We start from the raw sequence: 26,618 nt of genomic DNA on the forward strand, positions 1-26,618 counted from the left end.
ATCTTGACAGAGACTGTTAGATCAGCTTAAGTAAAAATGTCTGTTAGATTTAAGTTCTGACAGCACTTGGTCACAACAGTCAAGATAGGTATTTTGTATATGATAAATGTATTGAAAGTGCATAACTAAGTTTCATTCTGATGGTGTATTAAATCTGTAAATATTAGCAGTTCAGTTTACTGTAATGTATGCACCTATTTCGACAATCTCCAGACAAATGGTCAGGGTAGTTATTATTATATTCCAGTGTTTTACGTTTTCCATGTTATACTTTCTGACTTGTCCCACACACGAGAATCCCCTCATTTTTGGGTCTACGGAATCAAAACTGAATCTAATCTAATCTAATCCTCTTCTATAGCCCCAGCAAAGGCTACTGCTCACCTCAGACACAGTCACTATTGGGCTTTAGCATCTGGAAACGACAGTGGCCATGTGTGGGGTAGTTATGCATGTCTGAATATGTGCGATGCGATGCGGTGTGTGTGTGTGTGTGTGTGTGTGTGTGTGTGTGTGTGTGTGTGTGTGTGTGTTCTAACTCTGTTAAGGGATCTAGTCCAACAGGTAAAAGTATCTAGCAGCCTTTTTTCATTGTGCCTGTCTGTCACTTAACACCTCCTCAATATGGTGAGTAGCAATCTATCTTTTCCATATTTTTGTTATTCCATCCTGGATTTTCCACTGTTTAATAAAATGTAAATCACAATAATAGGAGATGAAAGGGAGTCGTAGTCTTCCTGAAAATTACAAAATATCATCTAAAACAACGTAAATTTCTGGAAATGTGAGTTTGCTGTCACAAACAAACCAATTTTCTTATGTGTGACCACAACATCCCTACACCTAAAATAATTGAAGAAGCCATTCCCTTTATTATAATAAGCGTACTACACATTATATATCTTGAATGACATTTTCACTCTGCAGCGGAGTGTGTGCTGATATGAAACTTCCTGGCAGATTAAAACTGTGTGCCGGACCGAGACTCAAACTTGGGACCTTTGCCTTTCATGGGCAAGTGCTCTACCATCTGAGCTACCTAAGTACAACCCACGCCCCATCCTCACCGCTTTACTTCTGCCAGTAGCTTGTCTCCTACCTTCCAAACTTTACAGAAGCTCTCCTGCGAACTTTGCAGAACTAGCACTCCCAAAAGAAAGGATACAGAGGAGACATGGCTCAGCCACAGTCTAGGGGATGTATCCAGAATAAGCTTTTCCCTCTGCAACAGAGTGTGCGAAAGGTAAAGGCCCCGAGTTTGAGTCTCGGTCAGACACATAGTTTTAATCCGCCAGGAAGTTTCAAACATTATATAGTTGTTCTAATACTGATTGAGCAATCCGGGAGAAAACCAGGTTGCAGGAAACAGCAGGTGGCAGAGGCCACTCCGAGACAGTAGAAAGTGTTCAATCATACTTCACACCATAGTCCACCACCGCACACAGCCCTTCAAATATTGCCTTTGAGAAAACGATGCACTTCAAGGACATCATTTTATAATGTTGTACTGTTACTTTAATGCTGAGTTTGATCTGATGTTTTGAATCTGAGCTATAACTCTGACTTGCAAAATCACTCAAAAACTGTACAAAATCTGTGTAGTTATATTTGTACAGTAAAACAAACCTGAAGATTACTGAATGTAACAATTCTTTATTCAAAAAAAATATCTAGCGATATCCTAACTAATTTATTTGGGCAAAGATGGAATTATGGTTTAAATACTTTATAAAGTGTGAAAACTCCAAAGGCAAGGAAACAAAAAAGGAAAAGATGCACACTGGAGGGCAAGTACCAATAGCCATGGTTGTATATACACATACAAATAGAAGAGAAAGTTGTATACAGTGGAGGATCTCGGTCAAATTAAAATTCATTAAAATAGATGATGATTTTCGGCATGAGCCACTCCAACAGGCCCATCATTTTCATTAAAATTGAAAGTAATATCTTTTGTGACTTCATGCAGTACACTGCTACCAATGTTCTGTCTCAAATAAATTTGATACAATATTTTTATGTAATCACACTTAATCTTGATGAATAAAGATGATGAACGTTCAGTGAAAAATTACTGAAAAGGAAAGCTTTATACAGGGTGATTACGATTTCAGAAAATTTAATTTACAGTTCAAACTTAGCTAATCATGTGCTTATTTCAATAAATACATCCAACTATTTTGCTGAAATATTCTGAAGATATGGTAAATGGATAGGACAATAACAGTTTACACAGCCCCCATTTTGACTAGAAAAGTAACTTGGCTGTATTTTGATCCAAACATAGTTTTTATCCAATCCAAATGCTAATTTCTTACAACTCAGTTTTAAGGTCCTTGGACTCCATATAAATATATGGCACTTAGTTGTAAATTAGTTTCACTAACAGTATAAACACAAAAAAGTAATGTAAAAAATGAAGTAACATACAATGCTACAAATTTACAAAATTTTCTTCAAAATTACATGCACTTAATAGTGAACTAATCAGAAACTGTGCAAAAATGAAAGTAAATACTTTACAAACAAAACAAATACAGTACTTTTTAAGAACAGAAAAATTAATGTTGGTATAGTGAAAAATCACTCACCAACACAGCACAAGGCAATCCAGTCATTAGGATTCGTGGCTTCCTGGATGTTCCACTGAAGGTGAAACCTGCCATTGCTGCATCCCAATACACTTAGTCTACTACTGGATGTGGATTGGTTGGTAGACTGCGAAAGCCACTGGCTGCGGATGTGGCGTGTCCTGTCTGCTGAGAGGGGTCTGTGTCTGGCTCTGACAACCTCCCTTGTAGCTGGTGCTACAACCGTGGCTTCATCTGGTGCAGCTGCCTGCTACAGAATCATGTGGGAGTCTTCATTACAAACAGATTAGTTTTGCAAATTAAAATTTCAAGAACACTATAATCACATGGCTAAGTCAGTGCTGATCATGTTAGTCATTAAATGTTTATAATATTACTTTAAAAACTTACACTATATGTTCACTCCACACAAAGACAAAAGTACAAAACATCTACATGGCCATTCATTTCACACAACTTTTCACTCAGAGTGAATAACAGACCATTCTACTCTGATGAGTCCATACATTATGACCACCTGCTTAACAGAGTGTTGGTCCACTTTTGGAACATAATTTTGCAGCAATTTTGCATGGTGTGAATTTTACACGCCGTTGGTAGGTTTCAGGAGGTATACGGGCCAGACGTCTATGCACATTTCACCCAATTCCTGTAAATTATGGGCTGGTGGCTTGCGGGTGCTGAGCTGGCATTCAATAGTGTCCAAGATCAGCTCCATTGGGTTCAGATTAGGCAAATTCAGATCAGGCGAATTAGGTAGTCAAGACATAAAAGTGAGTTCACCATATTGCTGCTCAAATCAAGGATGCCACTGCCACAGGGTAAGGCATCAAATATGAAAGGATGCAGGTGATCTGCAATAATGTTCATATAGTCCCCAGTTATCTTTGTGCCTCTGATTACTACCACAAGCTTCCACTTGAGGGCACGTGATGTGGTAAGGAAATGATGTAAGTGGAGCAGAGATGAATAAGGAATCATTATAGCAACAATATGAGCCATAAATGGGGAAATCTAAGTGGGAGTGGAAGCTGAGGTGAGTGTCCCACATGGCATAATACTGCCCCCCCCCCCCCCCACTATTTTCTGTCCACGGCACAGTGCACTTTTCGAGCAACAGTATGCTGGACATGACATCAAGATGGTGTAACATGAAATGAGATTCAGCTGACCAGGTGACAAGTTTCCATTGACCCTCAGTCCAATCTCAATGATATCATGTCCAGTGCAATCATAACTGACAATTTCATTGGATCAACAAAGGGCACAAGTACAGGTCGTTTCCTGCAGAGCATCATGTTCAGCAATGTGTGTCGAATGGAATACCCCAAAACACCTGTGCTTGTGAACACTGCCTATCCTGCTTTACAGAGTGGTCAGACCTTCAAGTTCCACAGTTTACAAACAGGTGTGGACATCCGGACCTCGCTTCTTATTTATGGTTTCATAATCTTCCAACTACTTTCCATAAATGCTCACAGCAGTATTATGCGAACAGCCAATCACCTTCACCATTTTTTAGATGCTCATAGCCAGATACTGGATCATAACAGGTTGCCTCTTGTCATAGTCATTTTTGACTGGATTTCCCCATTTATGGCTCATATTGTTGCTAGGATGATTCCTTATTCATCTCTGCTCCACTTATATAATTTCCTTCGCACATCGCATGCCCTCAACGCTACCAGGTGGAATTCATTCTCCTGTTGGCCAATGGTGATAATGCTTTGGCTCTTAAGTGTATGCTGTTACATTAACGCCACTCTCTCTCTCTCTCTCTCTCTCTCTCTCTCTCCCTCTCTCTCTCTCTCTCTCTCTCTCTCTCTCTCTCTCTCTCTCTCTCTCTCTCTCACACACACACACACACACACACACACACACACAGCCTCTGGCAGCTGAAGGCACACTGTCTGGCTTCAGCTGCTAGAGGCTGTGGTATCGTGTGTGTGTGTGTGTGTGTGTGTGTGTGTGTGTGTGTGTGTGTATTTTTGACAAAGGTCTTGTTAGCTGAAAGCTTATTTTGTGACAGTCTTTTGTTGTGCCTATCTGCGACTCAGCACGTCCATTATATGGTGAGTAGCAACTATCCTTTTCACAATACTGTTAGTTTGAAAATAGATGCTCAACTATGGAAACCAAATTTACATCCTCTGTCTTACAAAATACAAATGGAGTATACAGCTGTATGGTAAGGGTAACTGAGCCTGGTAAAAATTGCTGTTTTGAAGAACGCGCCACAGCGTATAGCGCAAAGCAGTTGCCCTCTGTTTCTAACAGTGGCGCTGCTGTGGCAATCACAGCTTTGGTGTCTCCCTCTGGTGGGAAAGGGGAGACGTTGCCTGTTGACGTGTATTTAAGGAGCACTATGAGCTTGCCAGTCAGTTGTTGGTCAGCCGATTCAGTGTGGGGCAGCCAGTGTCCGTCTGTCATCTGGAGTGCTAGTATGTGTTAGGCCACCAGTCTGCTCGAGTTTGTTCAGGCAATAGTCATTGGTGGTTGGATTGATCACTTGGTTGGTCGTGCACTGGGACACAAGATGACTTGTCCGGCTTGAGCATCGGCGCATGTGAGGTTGTAAAGTCAGCCCAGCGGGCCATGCCGCATATTGTGAGGGGTAGTGGCTTCACGGCCGACACGAGAGCAACAGGAGCCAACCCACGACATTGGACTGGCCAGTGCGAGCTGAGACGCCGTGAGACGGGAGATCAGCGCGCCTTCCTACGTTCGTTGAGGTGGCTGGCAGCGGACGGTTCGGGAGAGCATTGGGGGTGCTGTGCCAGGCCTTCACCAAACATCGAAGTTTATTAGAAGTTAAGTGATTCGTGATATGTTGTTTCATTTACTTGTTAAATTCTACTTGTTTTCTTGGTCAGTCTCTCGCCTCCAGCTTGCTCGTCTGTCTCCCGTCCGCATTTGTTAGGCAGTTAGTGTCGGTCTGCCGTATGTTAATAGCTGCCTCTGTAATGTTTGTCAGATTTGGTGTTAAGGAATTTATTGCTTGAATTGTAATGGCCGAATTCCTGAAATATGTTTTTATCTTGCCTATCATCTTGAGAGGCGGTATATGTGTAATGTAGAGCATGTTTGGCCAACCTTGTATATTTTATGTAAGACTGCATTTCAAGGTTTTTATTTAAATGGTCATTTTAGTACATAAAGTTGCCACCCTTCCACCATAAGACCTTTTTTTTTTCAAATCAAGTTGCACGTTCGATGGCAAGTTAATCTTTTAATGTTAGTGTTTTGTACCATTTCCATCCCTCCTACAGGGTGCATAGTTTATGTGCTTGTGTGAGTTGTTAAAATTTTTAGTTTAAAGTAATCTGGTGTGTCGCAGATTTGCACCAGTGTAGTCTTTCAGAGGTTGTTGTGAGCTGTCATAACTATGGCCATGTCAAAAGGGAGCAGCAAGGTTCTCAGCCCGAAAGCTCATACAGTCAAAATTTGTCCTTTCTGCCTCATAGTTCAGTGACAAACACTGATAGCCAGTTTGTCAGAGTGACTTTATCAGTACTCAGCTGTACCTGGAAACCCATTAATATTTTTTTTATCAATTTTAAGCCTTAAATTTTTTGAGTTGTTTCAACTGCATTGTGAAAAGAGAAATACTTAATTTTGAAACTTTTGTGATATTTGGAAACTGTTGCTGCCAACTGCCACCCTGGAGGCCTCAATCTCCTAATTACACAGCAAGTTCATAAGCTTTCACTGTTTTGTTGTGATTGCAGATAGCATCTAGTTTTGACGTCAGTGTGTAAGATCATACTTCTTGGGTAGTATCCTGACACTTTCGATCACATAGTTTTTTGGAGAATAAAAGATTTTTGAATATTTTAACTATGAGTATGACATTTTTATTGGAATGTGTTTTTAAAGAGAGCAGATGGGCTAGAAACTTTACCTGTGCATCATTCGATGAGTCAGCTGATGCACCACTGATGTCAGCCACAATAGCCTCAGCTCTTGTTCCAGACTCTTCAGGAACTGGTGATGCTGAGGTAGAATTCGCTGAAATGAGAAAGCAGTAAATCTAACGAGCTTGTAAGCATCAACTATTTAGTTCCCTAGATAATTCATTTTAGTGCCACTGAAGCTACTACGAAAAGTTTGAATAAGAGTCTCTTATGAAGGCGGACCAGAAAAGCTATCATTTCTAAGTGTGGATTGATGGTAGTTGTTAATTTCCATGAAATGGCAAGAAATGTTGTTGAGAGGCATGGCTATTGGAAGATGTGAGGATACAAACAGTTTTAATAGGTGCAGATAGTAGTGCCTTCAATGATATTTGGTACATTTTGTAAAAATGGATAGAGGCACAAGCATCATGTAACGGTAAAACTTTTTTATTTAAAAAGTGGACTATGGTCCAGATATGTTGCAGGAAGTTCAAAGAGTTGTATGACAACACTCACAAGCATTTCTTATCATGTAAATAAACTACTTTTCCCCCTATGGCTACGTCCATGTGTGTGTTTGACATTTATATTGGACACACATCCTCCTCCCTCCCTCTCTCTGTGTCCACCTCTTCCTACTCCATCTCTCTGTATGCCTCATTCTCCCAACTCTATCTGCCTATCCCCCCTGCCCCCCATCACTCTTCATTAAATCATCTCCCCTCTCTTCTTTGTCCATCTCCGCCATTTCCTTTTTCAGACCCCATCTCCCTTCCTCTGTTCACCCCCTCCACTATTCATCTCCTCCTACCCCTCTTCATTTGCCACCTGTCCACTACCTCACGATATTTACACCTACCTCAGGTCAAGCCATGTCAGATCAACACAAAAATAGACCATTTTCTACCTCACCATCTAAGATTTTCTTGAAATTTGGCACAGGTGTACTGTTGGTATGGACTTGAAAAATATGAAGTTTTACTCAGATATGAAAACTTGTTTCTGAATTACAGAGCTGTAAAGTTATCAAAACGGGCCCAAAAACAAGCTTTCCTAATTGAGCTACAGACTTGGGATAAATACCATTTTACAGCATTTTCCACACCCTTTTCTAAAGTATACAACAAGACATAGGTTATGTAAAAATTCTTCTCAAAACAAAATTTACAATTTTGATTTTTTTTAAAAAACAGTCCATGCTTTAAAAAAATCCAAATTTATTCCATGAGTAACTAGCATTGTAAGTCACAGTCCAAAATATAAATTTGGGTTGATGATTCATCTGTTAATTAAAAAATGAAGACTGAAGCTCTATTTCCAATACTTTGAATGTGTACTTGTGTTATTTATTACCACATTACAAATTTGATACTTTCATGAAAATAAATATGTACACTTTTGTGACAAAAGATTCAAGTAAATAGACATAGTAAAACTAACTATTAAGTAACAGGATCTGTTTATCATTTTAAGTTTGAAAAGACTTCTTCGTTTGGTAAACATCACTTTCAAGTAAAGTAGTAGTTCTTTCAATAGGAGCAATTGGATTCACTTTCACCTGAACGTCCTATTACTGATACCCACAGAAAATCAGCATTTCTTGGATATGAGAAAGATGTAGCTGAGCTAGACTCACCCACCAGTTTGCTTGAGAGACAACAGTGATGTAACCTGAAATTTCTGCTTATTTTAATTTATCAGGAGATTTTGACACTTCCTTTTCACAGACTTCTGGAACAAAAAAGGTTTTTCGCCACTATTTTTGATCTAGTTTACAGAATGAATGCAGGGTGCTGGTGCTTTCCTTTGATAGTCAATGCTTGTTGAAAGTGACTTTTCAACAAACATTCTGATTCAACATAGCCTTTTTGAGCTCAATATGCCAAACCTACATTGGTAATGTTTTCTACTGCCCATTCAAATAGTTGTAGTGTTGATGGTATTTGTTTTCCAAAGGGTCTTTGCCAGATGGTGCGAGCTGCCAGTCTCTTTACAGATCCTCCAACACCGTCACAAGCCCCTTTGATATATGATGTGGAAAAAAGTGCCACTCTGCTTCCACTTTAAAATCTTCCTCATGGAAACAGATGTTTAAGAAGCTCTTTTTGTTTCTGTATTGGGCAGCAGACCAATCTGACAAACAGAATAACGTTTTTGGAAGGTTTTGAAATTTGGCTGCCAGTAAAGTTATGAGTTCTGGTTTTTTAAGTATATACAGCAATTGTGTTGTGCACTAGTGAACCAGAAACAATTACACAACTAAGATGTTTCACTTTGTTTTCCTTTTTGAAATTATAATGCGATGGATTGTGATCTGTTGGTTTGTCCAGTGGTAACTCTGAGCTTCATGTTGCAGAACTATGCTGTTATTTTCAGAAAAATCACACATAACAACAATCCTGATTCTTTCAGATTTTATTTTGTGCACTTTAGAAAATATCCCTGCTGCTTTGCAATGAAGTCATACTGAACCCCAGAGGACAACTTTCTGCAGAATAAACCAATAAATTATTTAGAATCTTTCTACAAAGTCTCTAGATTATAAGGGTCAACTGAAACCCACAGTGTAATTACACTTTTTCAATTGAATTTTCAGCAAAGGAGTCTTCCAAAATTTTATACATCTCAGTTCCACCTGGATAGTAAGCAACATTTCCCCATGTTGCAATTGATAGATGATGGGTTACAAAGCACTTATGCAAGGCACTGCTTGTAATTTTGAATTTTACCTTTTGTTACAGTTTTCAATTTGGTATTTTCTATCAGCCAACATACAATGTTTATGTCTCAATTCAGTAAATTTAAAGAGACATATTTATATGCCAGAAAACTTGTCTCTAAAATTTTTGTATGCTTCTTTATAGTTACACAATACGAGTCTTTTCAAATCTTTGATTTACTTCTGTCTGATTCAGAAACTGTCACACAGTCTTTAACATCTGGTGTTGCCCTACTACTACATCATCTTCAAAAAATGAATGTATAATTCTCATAGTCTCCATTGGCGAGCTTTCTCCTGGTTTTAAATCTGGGCCTTCTCAAATGCCTTTTTGTTTAAGATTCTTTTGAACTGCCTAGCCATATAGTTCGGCACATTATATTTGTGCATCATCATTCTTATGCTCCAATTATCTGGTAAACACTTTTGATGCATTAACCTTTTCGTCCTACTTGTACAATTTACTTTTCACAGCTTCAGATTCCTCAACATAACTATTGCTTTCTGATGACAAAATTTCAGTAGAAGCAGAAAATAGTTTAATGTTCATAGTTGAGGAAATTTTTCTTACCTTTAATGTGCAATATTTCTTGCATTTCATTTTTCTCTTAGTAATAGGAGACTTACCCAACAGTTCAAGATATATATCAAGTGACTGGACAATGTCTGAAGCAGTTATAAATTCTATATCACTGTGCAATAATGTCTCTGTTTGAAAATGATCATGTTCAACACTTTTGTCACTCAGGACTGTGCATTTTTTAAATAGTAGTTTCCTTCCCACTGCTACGGTCGCAGGTTCGAATCCTGCCTCGGGCATGGATGTGTGTGATGTCCTTAGGTTAGTTAGGTTTAAGTAGTTCTAAGTTCTAGGGGACTAATGACCTAAGATGTTAAGTCCCATAGTGCTCAGAGCCATTTGAACCATTTCCTTCCCACATTTATCACAGATTTTTGAACCACTGACTGGATACAATTCAGGCATCCATGATGTGAAATTTCTGAGCTTTCTGCTGTCTCTAACAAAGTGATTTGTTCTCTGTAATGGATTGCAACACTGTATTCTCAACGCATCTGTTTCCATCCTGGGGGACAATGTGTCAGTTTCCATCTCAATGCGGAGAAAAAAATACACTGACAACTTATAGTTAAAGCAGAAACTAACTGGTTAAAAATTAGTCAATACTTTTTACATTTTCATGATAAATTTAAAGTCACTTTATAGCTTCCAATAACACTTTGCACACTGAAGCACTAAATATTTGCCCAAAACACTAAGTGATTTTTAATATCAGCTCAGAAGTAACTAACTTATTACACACGACCACTCAAGGAAGGGTTGCACTCACTCTATGACAGTGAGTATTATTGTAACAGTCAACATGAGTACATAGCAAAATTATTGGGCATAGAGCTTTAGTTTTCTTTTTTTATTAATGAAGAAATTATCATCTCAAATTTATATTTTGGCCTGTGACTTACAACAATACTAGCTACTCAAGGAATAAATTTGGAAATTTTAAAATATGAACTTTTGAAAAAAAATTAATACATAAATAAAATTTTAAAATTTGTTTTCAAAACGATTTTTATATTAACCTATATATTATTGTATACTATGGAAAAGGGCATGAAAAATGGTATTGAGTCCAAGTCTATTGCTCAATTAGGAAGGCTTTTACAGCGAAATTAAAAACTGCCGTTCCCTGTTTTGGGCCTTTTTATAACTTTGCAGCTCTGTAATTCAGAAACGAGTTGACATATCTCAGTAAAATTTCATATATTTCTAAGTCTATATCTACAGCACATCTGTGCCAAATTTCAAGAAAATCTGAGATGGTAAGTTTTAGACTCCTCAGCTCCCTCTCTTCCTCCTTCTCTCTTCGTCTCTGTCCATCTTCTCATCCACCCTCTTCAAGCATATCCTCCTCCCTTCTCTCTGTCCATCACTTGCTGTCCATTCTCTCCCCATCTAGCTCCCTCCCTCTGACCATTCCCTCCTCTACCCACTTCAACCTTCACCCACCTATGTTCATCCACACGTGTAACCACTACAAAATAGATCAATAAACCAGGCCAATACTACTTGGACAAAATGACTGTCATACGGGGGAACCTACATATCAGGGATCTGAAAACTGTTTCTTCACTCTAATATGTACAATGCTCCACAACATAGGTCGACAAGCAGGTCGATACTATTCACATAGTACACTTGCTATGCAGAGCAGCCTACATGCCAGAGGCTTGAAAACTGTTTTACGTCCTTGATGTATAGATAGTCTTGCTAGGCAGGTTGATGAAGCAAGCCAATACCACCACCACCACCACCACCACCACCACACAAAATGCCTGTCGTGCAAGGCCACCTACACTTCAGGAACTAGTAAACAGTGCCTTCTCCCTGACGTGTGGGCTGTCCTGTAAAGCAAGATGATAAGGTGCATATACATGTTCAACACATATACTGCACACCTACCACCCCAATTTGCTCACCTCCTGTAACTCCTCTGTCAAATCTGTCTTACTCCTCTTTCTATCTACTCCTTGTCCGCCTCTCTGACCCATCTCCTCCTCACCCTCTGTCTGTCCATCTCCCTTTCTCTGCCCATCTCCTCCTTCCTTCCCTTTCTGTCCACCGAATCCTCCTCCCCATCCCTCTCTGTTCATCTCCTACTTCCCCTCATCTCTCTGTCCATTTCATGCTCCCCCTCTCCTTGTCAACCTCCACCACCCGTTTCTCTCTCTGTCCATCTACTCTTGTCCCCAATCTTCCTGTCTTTCTACTCCTGCCACAATCTCCATGTACATTTGCTCCTGCTTCCTCTCCCTACACCTCATCCTCACCATCTACCCTATTCGTCTCCCTCTCCCCATCAATCTCCTCTTCCCTCCTCTCCATACCAATCTCCTCCTCCTCCTCATCATCCTCCTCTTTCTCTTTCCCCATACCACTGCCACCCCTCTCCTTCCATCCCTCCCCTCCTTCTCTCCGGTCTCTGCCAATCTATCTCTAACAATCCCCTCCTGCCTCCTCTGTTTATCAATCCCCTCCTTTACCAATTTCAAACATCCACAGATAGGCCCATCCACACATATACCCCTGCCAGAAAGATTGATCAAGCAGGCTGATAGTAATGCCACAACATGCCTGTCCCACTAGGCAGCCTACACATCAGGACGCTGGAAAACAGGTTTTTAGCCCCTGATGTGTAGACTGCTCAGCAAAACAGTGTGATATTGCACACCTGCAGTACAACATAACATGCCCATCATGCAGAGCAGCCTATATAGCAGGGACTGAAAAATGCACAAATCTGCCCATATCTTCACTCCTATTTCAGCTAGGAGGTTATAAGTCCGAAAGTGCTGATAGTCATGAAATTTGTTATAATGTGCCTAATTTGACTGAAATTGACAATGGTTTAGGAGGAGATTCCAGACATACTTACACACTTTATGTAACACAGGGTGTCTCTTTCAAGAGTCATCAGGCAAATTTTCTGTGGTGTTTTGGCAGATATTTGAAATTTTGTTTTCGAAATATGTAGATGGAACAAGCCCTAATGAGTACTGTTCATCATGTCTTTCATCTGATGTCCAGTGTCGGCGGAAAGTTCATTTTTTTCTCATTACAAACAAAATGATTTTCAAAGTGAAATGTTACATGCCCATCCTACAGAGTGGTCGAAACTAGTCTAGTGTGATATTTGTTTTATCAATGTGTGATAACAGGGACAGTAAAACAAGAAGAACAAGCAGTAATCCAGCAGTGACAGCAACGCCCTGGACCCCGCAGATTGCTACAGCCTTGCAGAAGAGCTGCTACGCCACTGCTGGAGTACTTATTATTCTTTGTGTTTTAGTGTTCCTGTTAATACATATCAATATAAGAAATTATGCAGCAGACCAATTTGGGAGCACTCTATTGAATGGATGAGCAAAATTACGATTTAAAAATAATTTTGTTTGTAATGCAAAACAAATCAACACTTTCCATCAATGCTGTGCATTGTATGCGAGACACGATGAGCAGAATTTGTGTGGACTGACTCCAGCTAGATGTTGCAAACACAAAATTGCAAGTATCTGTCAAAACACCAGAGAAAATGTACCTGACAACCCATACAAGACACACCCACTAGATATAGATTTAAATGTAGTTGTGTCAACACTCTGGACTGGAATGTAGGTATCCTATTGGGGTTTGTTCTGAAGAAAACGGACACATTAAAATTTACAACATTGTTGAGATGATACACATCTTGCATGAATGAAGTTCTGCATTCAGAGAAGCAATGGGTGTCATGTTTGTTGAATCCATGGCAAAAATAGCTGAGGAAGAGCATTTCAAAAGCTTGCTGGAAAATGTTGAAACATACGCTGAAGAACTGTGAACAACTCTCCATGACGTAGACAAAACTGCTACTAGAACATTCTGCAGGGAAAGAAATGACAATGCAATAAAACCACAAAAACTGCTTTATTGGCAAGAAAAACTTTCATACTGGCCTTTTTCTTTGGAGAAGGGAAAGGGGGTGAACAGACTCACTTGGTAGCTTCAATGTTCACTATTTTGAAATGTGACACTGAGACTGGTGGCAGTATAAAAGTTATTTATAATGTTTCTTTTTAATTTAATAATTAATTCGTCATCTTACACCCAAGATGAAAGTTCAAATTGCCAAATATGTGGATCTCAAAAACTTCTGACATGAAAAGAAATGGCATTTTTTTAAAAAAGAAACTGTCACTGCTACTTGTCTGGTAAAATAGAGCTTGATGCCGAAGAGGTAATACAGGATTCTTAAAAGGATTAAATAAATTTGGCTTATGAAATTGAATGATGTAGTGTGGACAATATGAATAAGACAGTTTCTGTAGTCAGTTCAAACTGCAAGTACATAAGTACTGTATAGATAGCCCAACCAGTATGATTTCTCATCAGCTTCTCTGAATTTCTTTTTCCTGAAATCTGTGATGACTGAACATAGTTTCAGGCTTGGGAGTATGTGTGTGTTTCTTCATCTGAATCTTTTTATAACTGAAGCAAAATAAGTTCACAAATATTTCAGACGAAAGTTGTGGCAAAGACAAGTGTCAACATTTAGTTGGTGAATTAAAAAATTTTGGACAGCTGTGAAGAGAATGAACGTATCAAAAACTTTTGGGCCTGTAAGCTTCAATGTGGGTATGGCAGCATCACAATAATACTTGTGTCAAAGGGCAGTTCAATTAAGGAAACAAATTACGAGACAGAATTGCTGCCAAGTACTTACATTCAGGAGGTGAATGTGTAGTGCTGCCTATAGATATGTTTAAAAATAAAAGTGGTACACATTCTAGCTTTCAGAACTAATAGTTCCTTGCTCAGAGAGATGAGAAGGATATGTTGGTAAAAACTGAAAAGGAGTGCAGGTCAATTAGGGGAGGGGCCCACCTGTAACAAGAATGAGGGAAAACAAAGATGAAGAAGGGAGGCACCAGAGTTTGGTACAAGTAATCTGCAGTGGGGCCACAGTGTACAGAAACAACAATGGCCTAGTGTGTGTGTGTGTGTGTGTGTGTGTGTGTGTGTGTGTGTGTGTGTGTGTGTGTGTGTGTGTGTTCATCTGAATCTTTTTATAACTGAATAATATCCAACACTGTAATTTTAAATGTGTCTGTCTGCCACTCAATACTTCCTGTATGTGGTTAGCAGCAATATAGAAATTGTAAACCAGGTGTGAATGTCATTTCCTCATAAAGATATTTATGGAGACCAAGATGCATATTTCTTAGCACTACGAACGGCACTGTAACTCTTGTTGCAACCAATATTCATCAACCATAACAATGTAGAATCAGCACTCACCACAAAGTTTACATTATTACATCCAAAATAAGAAATACAGACGAAGTACAATATCCACTAGCTGTATTAGAAAAAGGTGCTGTTGAGGCAATACCCCAAACAGAAGCTATTCTCCATTCAAGAGAACAACACTCTTTTATGGCGACGCAGTGAATACTTAGGTGTCATCAATGAATTTAAGGAAACTTAGACAAATATAAGAAACAAAGCATCCAACAAAATAACATCAATTTACAGAAAATAAAAGCAGATATAGAAAAAGAATAAGGCAGCATATGAGAGGACTTATACAATTTGTTAACCAAGAATATTACAAAGTGAAAGGTGTAGAAGCAGCTTCAACAAATCCTAAACATCTTGCAACTTCCACAACCATTTGCATAATAAAACAGGTGTCAGAGAAGATGATACTATTCGTAGTCAGACCTCTTCCAAACACAGAGGACCCAGGTATAGTGGACAATGTGAGCCAATGGTATACTCTCTGAATTGTTGTGCCATTTGTTACTCACATGACTTTTGCAAATTGTTTTATGTTTCTATGTTTAAATGTAGTTGTCACTCGTGTGTTCGGTTTGCAATATGTCATTTAGTTGTTTTGAGAAGTGGCTTAGATAGCGCCATTTGTTAGATCTACAAAGGTGTAGTGGAGATAGCGATCCACTGATGATGATGATGACTGTTCTGCACTGTGTTGTACAGTACACTCATATAGGCCTCCTGAAGTTGGTAAGTGCACAGAAGATTGTGATACTATCATTCTGCTTTGACCAGTGATGTCAACATTTATTTATTTATTTATTTATTTATTTCTACTTCCTGGTTATATTTCCTGGAACCATCTCACAATGATAAAGGACGTTTCACCATAATACAATGAAAGTAAATAGTTCAAAATACACATAAAAAAAACAAGGAAATGCTGACTAAATCAGGAGGGCCAGAAAGAGCAAACTCCATCTCCCTGAGTAAAAGATCAGCGTATGAACAACCACACTGCCCAATGCTGTTGGTAGTTTTTGTACAATGTTCTTTAATTTACACATGATTTGCTGCAGTTGAGTTATACAGTAAAACACAGTTTTGCCCTTCGCTGCTATACGCACTTAAAGACATTTCCTGGTGATTCCTGGACCACGAACATGTTGCTATGCCCCTTGCATTAACTCCAGTCTGTTTGAAAAACTGACTGCAGGCCTCTAAAGATGCATCTATACCCTGTGCAGATCTTCATGTTCTCCCATCATTCCGCCTGAAAAACTGAGTCAGCAGACATCTACCCCCCCCCCCCCCCCTCTCCCTTGTGATGAGCTTGGGAGAATGATAAGATACTAAATGGTCCAGTCACATTAATGTAACCACTGCCTTTGTTTGGAACCACTCACAGATGGCAGGTGTCAGCGCTAGCACTGGGTATAAAAGTTGTCCAGGAGACATGGAGGACAGTGCAGTTGCTATCGTAATATGGAAACGGAGAATTTACCTGGTGTCAAAAAGGGCATGATCATTGGCTTTTACAACACAGAATGGCTAAGTTTGTAAACTGTTTGCATACTGTCTTGGTTGAAGCATACTATGGCAGTTGTGGTGGACCACAAACCACAGATGACAGGTAGGACTGATGGCTGTGGAAATGAATATAGTTGGACAGACATGTATCTGTTGATCAGCCGAATAGCCAGATGAGCCAAGGGGCTACTGACAGTGTATCTTCAATGGCTGTCCAGCGACGTTACTGCAAATGAGCCTCCGTAGTAGGCACCTAGTTCATGCACCCTTACTGACTGCTGTTCATTGCCAACAAAAGATGATACTGGCATGCCAATGTGACAACTGGACATCATCTGAGTGATGATTGATGGCCTTTCAAAGTGAATCCCATTTTATGGTTCATAGGCATGAAATGTCTAAAAGCAAACACCCTGCAATAATCAATGGAAAGGTTCAGGCCAGAAGAAGGAGCAGTATGGCCTGGGGAATGTTTTTGTGGCATTCCCTGGGTGAACTCACCATTCTGGCAGGGAACAAGGGATCAACACAAGTCTGCATCTTTCCTTAGGGACCAAGCCTACCCCTGCATACAGTTTGTTTTTCCTCAGCACATGGCATCTACCAACACGACAATGCAACACGTCACACAACTCGCAATCTACGTCTGTGGTTCGAAGAGTAATAGGAAGAGTTTACCACACTTCCCTCGCCACCAAACTCCCTGGATTTAAACCCAGTCAATAATCTGTGGGACCACCTCAATTGGGATGTTTATGTCATGGATCCTCCACTGAGAAACCTAGTGCAGTTGGCCGTGGCACTTCAGTCGGCATGGCTCCACATCACTCTCAGTACCTTCCAGAACCTCACTGACTCTCTTCTTGCAGTCTCACAGTGGTCTCCACAGCAAGAGGATGTTATCCAGGCTTTACACAGGTGGTCACTTTAATGTGACTTGACAAATACACTGTAGGTATTGGCATTTGATTTTCTTGTAAAGGCATTAACTGTGACCATGTACTGTATGTGACAGGGTCATGTAGTTATCCTCTTGTGGTGTCACCGCCAGACACCACACTTGCTAGGTGGTAGCCATTAAATCAGCCGCGGTCTGGTAGAATACGTTGGACCCGCGTGTCGTCACTATCAATGATTGCAGACCGAGTGCTGCCACACGGCACATCTAGAGAGACTTCCTAGCACTCGCCCCAATTGTACAGCCAGCTTTGCTGGCGATGGTTCACTGACTTCTACGCTCTCATTTGCCAAAACGATAGTTAGCATAGCCTCCAGCTACGTTATCTGTTACGACCTAGCAAGGCGCCATTATCAGTATCTATTGAGATCGTGAATCATGTAATGCCAAGAGCGACGTTCATCATTAATGGATTAAAGTCAAGTATTCCACCAGCTACAGCTGTTGTTTCTAAATTCTAATTTCCTTGTCGTGTTCCAGACCTCACATCAGCCTGCGTGAGCTAAATCGCGTGCCTTTCGGCATCCTCTAGTAACACGGTGTTGGCTCTCCTGCCAACCACAACATTGGCGACAAGGCAAAGCCGCGTTCTTATCGATATTGCCCTGATTTACTTGTGTAATGGCTTCGCCACAATCTACAGATGTACTTTCCGAATTTTATCGCTTACAGAATCAGCACACGCAGGCATTACTGGATGCCCTTGGACAGCTCGTCCAGGGTCAACATGTGAGGCAAAACGATGCAGCGGCAGCCGCTTCACCACTACCGCAGCCACAACACGCTGTTGCACCAAATTTTCGTCCTTTTGATGCTGCACTGGAAAGCTGGACGGAGTGGTCAGCCCAATTTGGATTCCATCTCGCCGTCTACAGAATTCAAGGTAACGAGTGGCAGCATTTTCTCCTTTCTTCAGTAGGGGTGACCACGTACCGTGTGATAGTCAAATTATTTCCCCGACGTGACGTAACAACTCTGTCCTACGAAGAAATTTTGTCTGCATTAGATGCATATTTCAAAGAATCAGTCAATGTAGTTGCCAAACGGTATACCTTCTTTCGTACAAAACGTTCGGCAGGTCAGACTAATCGGGAGTGGGTTGCAATCTTGAAAGGCCTTACTAGGGATTGTGCTTTTGAGTGTCAATGTGGACTCCCTTATTCAGATACTATGGTACGTCATGCAATTGCACAGAACGTTTCTGATGTTCGTATAAGGGAACAGATTTTGAAACTAGTAAATCCTTCCCTTCAACAAGTGATGGACATATTGGATCAGCAGGACACACTTGACCTTGCTCAGGACTCATTTGAAACTTCGCCAGCAGTGTGTCAGGTTCACCGGCCCGCCGGGCGAGCTGCACGGAGGAGTAAACAGCCCTCGTGCCCGGCCGCGCCGCTGCCGCCAGGCTCTCAGCCACGTGCGCCGCGCCAGCAAACAAATGCAGTGATCAAATCATGCCCGCGGTGTGCTACTAAACATTCGCGTGAGAATTGCCCGTCACGCCAAGCTATTTGCTTTTATTGTAATAAAAAAGGACATGTTCAGAGTGTTTGCCAGAAAAGCTCAGATTGGAAGTTCAAAACATTCGAGGCCCTTTGCTTCGCGCCGGAATCGGAATCGAATCAAGGATACTCAGGCTCGCAAAACTTCGCCCATGGAAATTCATGTAGTTCATTCCACTCCGCCCAGTGCCACTTTCTCTAACAGTGACTGTGTTCGTCCCAAAAATAGTGTGCGTCGACATCGCCGGAACTCCCGTCGAGTCGCGAGTGATTATGTACCAGTGTCAGTTCACGTTGCACCAGACAGTCGCTCTTGTCGTCAGCAGGACAATAAACTTTTTGTAGACTTGGAAATTAACGGCAAAGTGATAACATTCCAGCTCGATACCGGAGCTGCAGTTTTACTGATCAATCAGGACACTTACAAGCTGCTGGGCACACCTCCGTTGCGTGCCACAAATGTTAAGTTAACTAATTATTCAGGTCAATTTATTCCTATGTTAGGACAGTGCAGCCTTCTTGCAACATACAAAGGACAAACAAAAACTTGTGTTATTTCACGTCCTTCATTCTTCTGCATTTAACTTGCTTGTTTTCGATTTATTTCAGTTGTTTAACTTGTCTATAGTAAATCATGTCCTATCATTGAACCAGACTGTGCCTTCAGACAGTGTTTCTCGTCTACGTGAAGAATTTGCACACATTTTTGCACCGGGCCTCGGTTGCGCTAAGAACTATAAAGCACATTTGGAACTGAAAGTAAACGCGCAACCGAAATTTTTCAGAGCGCACAATGTTCCCCACGCATTGCGTGATCAGGTCACAAAAACATTTCACTATTTGGAATCACAAGGTAATTGAACGTGTGCAGGCTTCTCTCTGGGCATCACCCTTAGTAATTTTGCCGAAACCTTCCGGAAAGTTGAGACTTTGTGTGGACTTCAAGGCAACAGTGAATCCACAACTAGTGATTGCATCTTTTCCTTTACCCCACCCGGAAGATCTTTTTGACAAACTGTGCCTGGGTAAATATTTTTCGAAGTTGGACATCGCAGATGCATACTTGCAAATACCGGTGGACAAAGAATCCCAGCGCGTTTTGGTGGTTAACACGCATCTTGGGTTTTATCAATTCAAACGTCTGCCATTCGGGTGTGCATCCGCCCCTGCATTGTTTCAGCATTATCTACAAACTGTTTGTGCGTCGGTCCCAACTGCAGCAAATTATCTGGACGATATTGTGATCTCCGGAAAGACGGAAGAAGAACATTTGGCCAATCTTGGAACATTATTTCAGGTCTTGCGACAAAATGGTCTTCGCTTGCGAAAGGAAAAATGTGTGTTTTTCGCTCGGGACTTGCCATACTTGTGACATGTACTCAATGCCCAAGGCATACATCCCAGTCCCACGCACCTTCGTGCCATAAAAGACTTGCCGTTGCTGCAGAATTTGAAACTACAGAGTGTGCTGGGAAAAATAAATTATTACCATCGCTAAGTGCTGCATGCATCTTCCATTTCAGCTCTGCTTCATCGCTTACGCCGTAAGGGTGTTCCGTTCGTCTGGACGACGGAATGCAACCGCGCCTTTCGCCAGTTGAAATCGGCGTTGCTTTCCAATACTTACCTTACGCCATTCGATCCCCAGAAGCCCCTCTTGTTGATGGTGGATGCATCGGATTTCGGGATCGGTGCTGTGCTTGCGCAAAAAGATGGATCGCACGATCGCCCTATTGCCTTTGCGTCCAAATTGCTCTCGTCTGCGCAAAGAAATTATTCACGGATCGAGAAAGAAGCATTGGCTCTCGTATTTGGTGTTACAAAGTTTCATGATTTCTTGTATGGTCGTCACTTTACCATAATCACAGACCACAAACCTTTGACACCGCTTTTTCATCCAACCAAGCCTGTACCTCCACATACAGCGCAGAAATTCATTCGCTGGTCTATTTTCCTCTCGCAGTACCGCTACGATATCTTGTATCGGTCCACTGCTAAGTGCGGAAACGCCAATGCGTTGTCCCGCTTGCCTATTGCTGAGGATAGGGCATTCGATTCCTCCGAACTTGCTTGCATGTTCATTGATGTGGAAACCGATGACGTGGTCGAATTGTTTCCGATTGATTTTCGTTGTGTAGCTACATCCACAGCTGCCGACCCTGTCCTTGCTCCCGTTCTGCGTTTTGTTGCTACGCAATGGCCCTTGTCAAAGTCACGGACCACGGACCCGTTGGTTCGCCGATTTTTTGCTCACAAGGAGAGACTTTTTGTATGACGTGGTGTTTTGCTGTTGCGTTCTGATAATGATCAGTCCGGGGTCGTGGTACAATGTTCGTTACAGTCCTCTGTCTTACAGCTTCTCCACCAAGGACATTGGGGTATAGTGAGAACGAAACAACTTGCTCGTCAGCACTGTACTTGGTTCGGAATCGATGCCGTGATTACGAATATGTGCTCTTCTTGCATGGTGTGTGCCCAACAACAATCAGCACCTCTGCGGAAATTCTTTGCATGGCCAAAAGCCACTTCCCCTTGGCAACACTCACACATCGATTTTGCCGGTCCATTCTGGAATGCTCGATGGTTGGTTGTGGTAGATTCATTCAGTAATTTTCCTTTTGTTGCCAGGATGTCTTCCACGACGTCATCTACCACCATCCAAGCGTTGTCCGCTATCTTTTGCATTGAAGGTCTTCCACAGACTATTGTTTCCGACAATAGCCCACAATTCATGTCCGCAGAATTTCAGTCATTCTGCAAGACCAATGGTATTCAACATCTGTCGTCCGCACTGTTTTCGCCACAGTTGAACAGTGCCGCTGAATGACTGGTCATGACTTTCAAGTCACAGATGTTGTAGTTGAAAGAGTCGCATTCTCGGGAGGAGGCGTTGTTGCTCTTTTTGTCCTCGTATCGCTCACAGCCCCGAGATGGTCGCTTGCCGGCTGAGTTGCTCCACGGTCGCCCTCATTGAACCTTGATGTCTTTGCTACATCCGCCGCATCAGGTTCCTGTGCAGTGGCAGACACCTGCTTTTGCTCCAGGCAACGTTGTCTACTATCGCCACTACCAAGGTTCGCGGCGTTTGCTCGAAGGGCGCATTCTTCGCTCCCTCAGCAGCACTATGTATCTGGTTTTGGGGGCCTCTGGTGAGGTGTGTCGGCATCTCAATCAGCTGCGCCTCTGTCGTCCCACGGGATCTGCCGCTCGCTGTCTGCTTTCAGTGACGGTGCCGTTCGGTCAGCGCCCCGGGGACCCATCTACTGGCTCGCCTCAGCCCCAGGTGTTACCGACGCTGCCTTCCATTTTGCCATATGGCGATGCGCCACTGCCACCGCCGCCACCACTTGTTCTCCCGCTGGCGACGCTTGCAGTGGACGCGTTGCTGCAACCGCTGGGCACCTCCTTGGGTCACACGCTGCCGATCGCTTCCCGTGACCAGTTGTCCTCCGACATGGAACTCTTGCCTGCTCCGGACCATATGTCGTCTTGCCCGTCGGGTGCCCCGGCCCGATGGAGGTCGACCCTTCAGCCCCTCCTGTCTCCCTACGGGCGCATACACCGCATGTTGGCGTGCACCCTGGAGCATGTTTTCAGGCGTTTCCTAGCTCCCCATGGTCCGAATGGCAGGGTGCAGGTGGCACAGATTCACCTGTTGTTAGGCTCCTCACCTCATTGCATACGTCAACATGGGGTCCTCCCCACGGAAGGCAGAAGCCTTATGCCACAACCGTACGCCAATTTGTGGGGGAGGAATGTGGTGTCACCACCAGACACCACACTTGCTAGGTGCTAGCCTTTAAATCGGCTGTGGTCCGGTAGTATACGTCGGACCCGCGTGTCGCCACTATCAATCATTGCAGACCGAGCGCCGCCACACGGCACATCTAGAGAGACTTCCTAGCACTCACCCCAGTTGTACAGCCAACTTCGCTAGTGATGATTCACTGACTTCTACGCTCTCATTTGCCGAGACGATAGTTAGCATAGCCTTCAGCTACGTTATTTGCTATGACCTAGCAAGGCACCATTATCAGTTACTATTGAGATTGCGAATCATGTAAAGTCAAGAGCGATGTTCATCCTTAATGGATTAAAGTTAAGTATTCCACGTCCGTTGTTTCTAAATTCTAATTTCCTTGTCCTGTTCCAGACCTCACGTCAGCCTGTGTGAGCTAAATCGTGTGCCTTTCGGCCTCCTCTAGTAACACGGTGTTGGCTCTCCTGCCAACCACAACACCTCTTTCACTATTAACCACTACTCAAAGTCCTCTAAGTAATCTTTCTTTTAAATTCAGTTTCTGGTGCAAGACTGGTCTGTAGCATAGACTAAGCATAAGGTTAAGTTGCAAGGTGACAGTTTGGTTGCGACTGGTCGAAGCCAATGTCATTGGCCTACCAATGCAGTACCATGTTGTTTATTAATACTGAGGATCCAAATACAATGTATTCGTCCTCTTCTATGGCTACTCTCAATGGTAGAGTTGTAGAGAGCTCTCAACTTTGATAAAAGTAGTACTCTTTAACTATACTTGCAATACCATGCCTTCATTTACGTCTGACAAATGACAGTATTTACAACATATTTATAGTACAATGTTGATCAAACACTGTAATATTAAGATCTTGAAAACAGATAGAGTAATACATATGGTCACACCAGGGAAGGCACCATAGGTTTCTGTGTCAATCTGAGTATAATGAGCTTTTCTTTAGTAATCAGATCTATGAAATACAACACTGTTTCAGCAGAAACGTCTATCTTATCAGTCCTTCTGTAGCCTAGCCTGTATGGACTGCTGCTCAAAATACAGTGGAGATGATGAGTCACATACAGACAGAACATCTCCAATGTATGACGAGTAGCAATCTACCCTTTTCATAATATTGTCATTATTCCATACAGTATTTTTCATTATATGTTATATTATATACATACACAAATTGTAGTCCCCTGCCACACTTTTGCATGCAAAGGTATGTTCAAGTTAATGTCAGGAACTACTGTAGGGATTTTGGCACGTTTTTTCACTAACAGATAGACTGGCTTATGAGGAAGGTCTATGTACATGATTTATAAATAATTTGACTGGCTGATGAAAGTCTTCTGCTATTGTGAAAACAATCCAATTGCCATCTATCAGTGAATGGTAGAACTACTTGGAATCACAGTAGCTGGCACAGAGCTCCACACCAATGTTACATGGCAGAGGGTGCGTCATGCTGATGTTACGGGGCTGAGGATGGTTTGTATCAATGTTAAGTGGCGAAGGATGCTTTTAACTGCTGTCGTATGGCTGTGAGTCACTGGTACTAATAATGTGTGGAAGAGGTCACTTTGTACCAATGCTGCGTGGTGTTGAGTGCTTCACACCAATCTGGCATTGCTGAGCGCATTTAGTACTGATGTTGCAAGGCAGAGGGTGCATCATACCAATGGTCGATGACAGAGGGTGCTTTTTACCACTGCTCCATGGCAGAAAGTACTTCCTAGTGATTTTACATTAAAGAGGGTAATATGTACCAATGATGCATGGCGGGAGATGCTTTGTGCCAACATTATGTGGTAGCAGGTGTTCCATATCAATGTTGCATGAAACAGGGTGCTCCATGCCAATGTTGTGTGGCAGACTGTGCTTCGTACCAATGTTGCATGGGAGAAGATGCTTTATACTGATGAAGCATGAAAGAGGGTGCTCCATACCAGTGATGCAAGGTACAGGGTACAGTGTAACAATGTTTTGTGGCAGAGTGTGCTTCATACCCATGTTAAGTGGCAGAGGGCACTTGACAGTGATATTACGTTCAGAAAAGCAGGCAAAGGCTTTACAGAAAATGTCTCTTGCACCAGACTGGTACTAGAGTTGGGTAGCTCCAAGTGGCCACAGCTCATGCCAAATTGCCGCTGCAGTTGAGAGGACTGGGCGGTGTGGTAGTCTGCAGCTCCCATAATTACCAGATGTCACACCCAACACCACTTACATATGGAACAAGTAACATTTGTACTTACTGCTTTCTTTTCTAGTATGTGCAGCTTAAACTGTTTAAGTCTGGGCATATATATTTAGTGACATCCATGCAAACCTGCGGTGGGTCAGTAGCAGCATACAACTAGAGAAGGTGAATGTTCTGCAATACTCAGATAATTGGCACAGAGCGTGTGTACAAGGGAAGATCAGAAAGTAATGCACAATAATTATGTTACCAAATAGTTTAAGAGGAAACAAAAAAATCACAAATGAACTTACATCTTTGCCTAATTTTCTACATAATCACTTAAGTTTTCAACGCATTTCTCCCATTGTGGTACGAGTTTCAATGTGCCCTATTCATAGAAGTCAGTTTTGGTTGGTGTATAGCCTTCAATGGACAGCTGATTTCACTTCTGCATCTTTCGCAAACTGTTGATCCACCAGGAATTTCTTCATGGAACCGAACAGATGAAATCCCAAAGGTGCAAGGTACAGACTGTGTGGTGGATGCTGGAGTATCTCCCACCCAAATTTGGCAATTTTCTCATGAACAGGAGTAGTAGCACGGGGGTGAGCATTATCACGAAGAAGTTTGACACCAACTGCATTAATGATGCGGCATTTGTCACGAAGGGCACAATGCAACTCAACCAATGATGTTTTAATGTAGGCTGCAGCATTCACAGTGGTCCCATGTTCAGCACACCACCCATATCCCAGAACACTGCCACAAGCACTTTCCTAGCAGACTGAGTCACTTTGAATTTATTCTTTTTTTTTTTTTTTTTTTTTTTTTTTTTTTTTTTTTTTTTTTTTCGTGCTATGGAACTCCAAAGAGGCCTGCTTGGCTTTGGGCATGTAGCGCTACATCCACGACTCATCAGCAGTGACAGTTCCTCTCAAAAAGACATGCCATTCTGTGGTGTAATGCGTTAAGTGAGCAAAGGTTGTCATTATTCGCTGGCCCTTGTGGTTGTCTGTCATGTTCTTCAGTACCCAGTGAACACAAACTTTACAAAATTTAAATGTGTCAAGAAGTATATCGTACACTGCACATAAACAATGTTAAACTTCCATGATAATGTTTGCAGTTTCACATGCCAGTTGTTCGAAACTGCTGCCTCAATGGCTCCAACAACCTGCTGGGTTGCAGCTGTTACTAGCTGCTCGGAGCATTGCGGATCACTATAGTTCACATTGCCCTCTTGGACAAAAGCACGCCACCTGGAGACATTGTTATGGCCTAGACAGTCATCCTCATACATGTCCCTGTTAATTTCACTGGTCTTATGCCCTTTGGACAACAAATATCAAACTACACTCCACAAGATTGAAGGGCACAATTAACAACCTCATTTTTTTTAAGCACCCATAAAGAGAGGAGGAAATGAAATGAAGCTTCATGGGTTGAGAAGGTTTGTGATGTTATTTCAGTGATTACAAAATCACCACATGGAAGAACCTCATCGCCATGCAGACAGCTCATAGAGATGTGTGCCTCATGTGGACAAGCACTGTTATATTGAAAAATGGCACCGAGTACGTTACTTGTTCTCGGATGGCAAGGAAAGGGGTTATAATGCATATGGTGCACAATCCTCCCTTGTGGCGGTC

The 26,618-nt window shown here is 41.9% G+C and overlaps 1 protein-coding gene across 3 annotated transcripts in view; it reads right to left on the bottom strand.

The window, feature by feature from the left end:
* LOC126356312 (uncharacterized) overlaps positions 1-26,618 on the bottom strand; it is a 769,127-nt gene that overhangs the window by 731,897 nt on the left and 10,612 nt on the right. For all 3 annotated transcript variants that reach the window (XM_050007272.1, XM_050007273.1, XM_050007271.1), the window contains exons 3-4: positions 6,493-6,599; positions 2,592-2,841 (exon numbers count right to left, since the gene is read on the bottom strand). In XM_050007272.1, coding sequence (XP_049863229.1) covers positions 2,592-2,841; positions 6,493-6,599 — 357 coding nt within the window. The remainder of the gene's footprint in view (positions 1-2,591; positions 2,842-6,492; positions 6,600-26,618) is intronic.

Source organism: Schistocerca gregaria, chromosome 3, assembly GCF_023897955.1.
Source record: "Schistocerca gregaria isolate iqSchGreg1 chromosome 3, iqSchGreg1.2, whole genome shotgun sequence".
Taxonomy (NCBI): domain Eukaryota; kingdom Metazoa; phylum Arthropoda; class Insecta; order Orthoptera; family Acrididae; genus Schistocerca; species Schistocerca gregaria.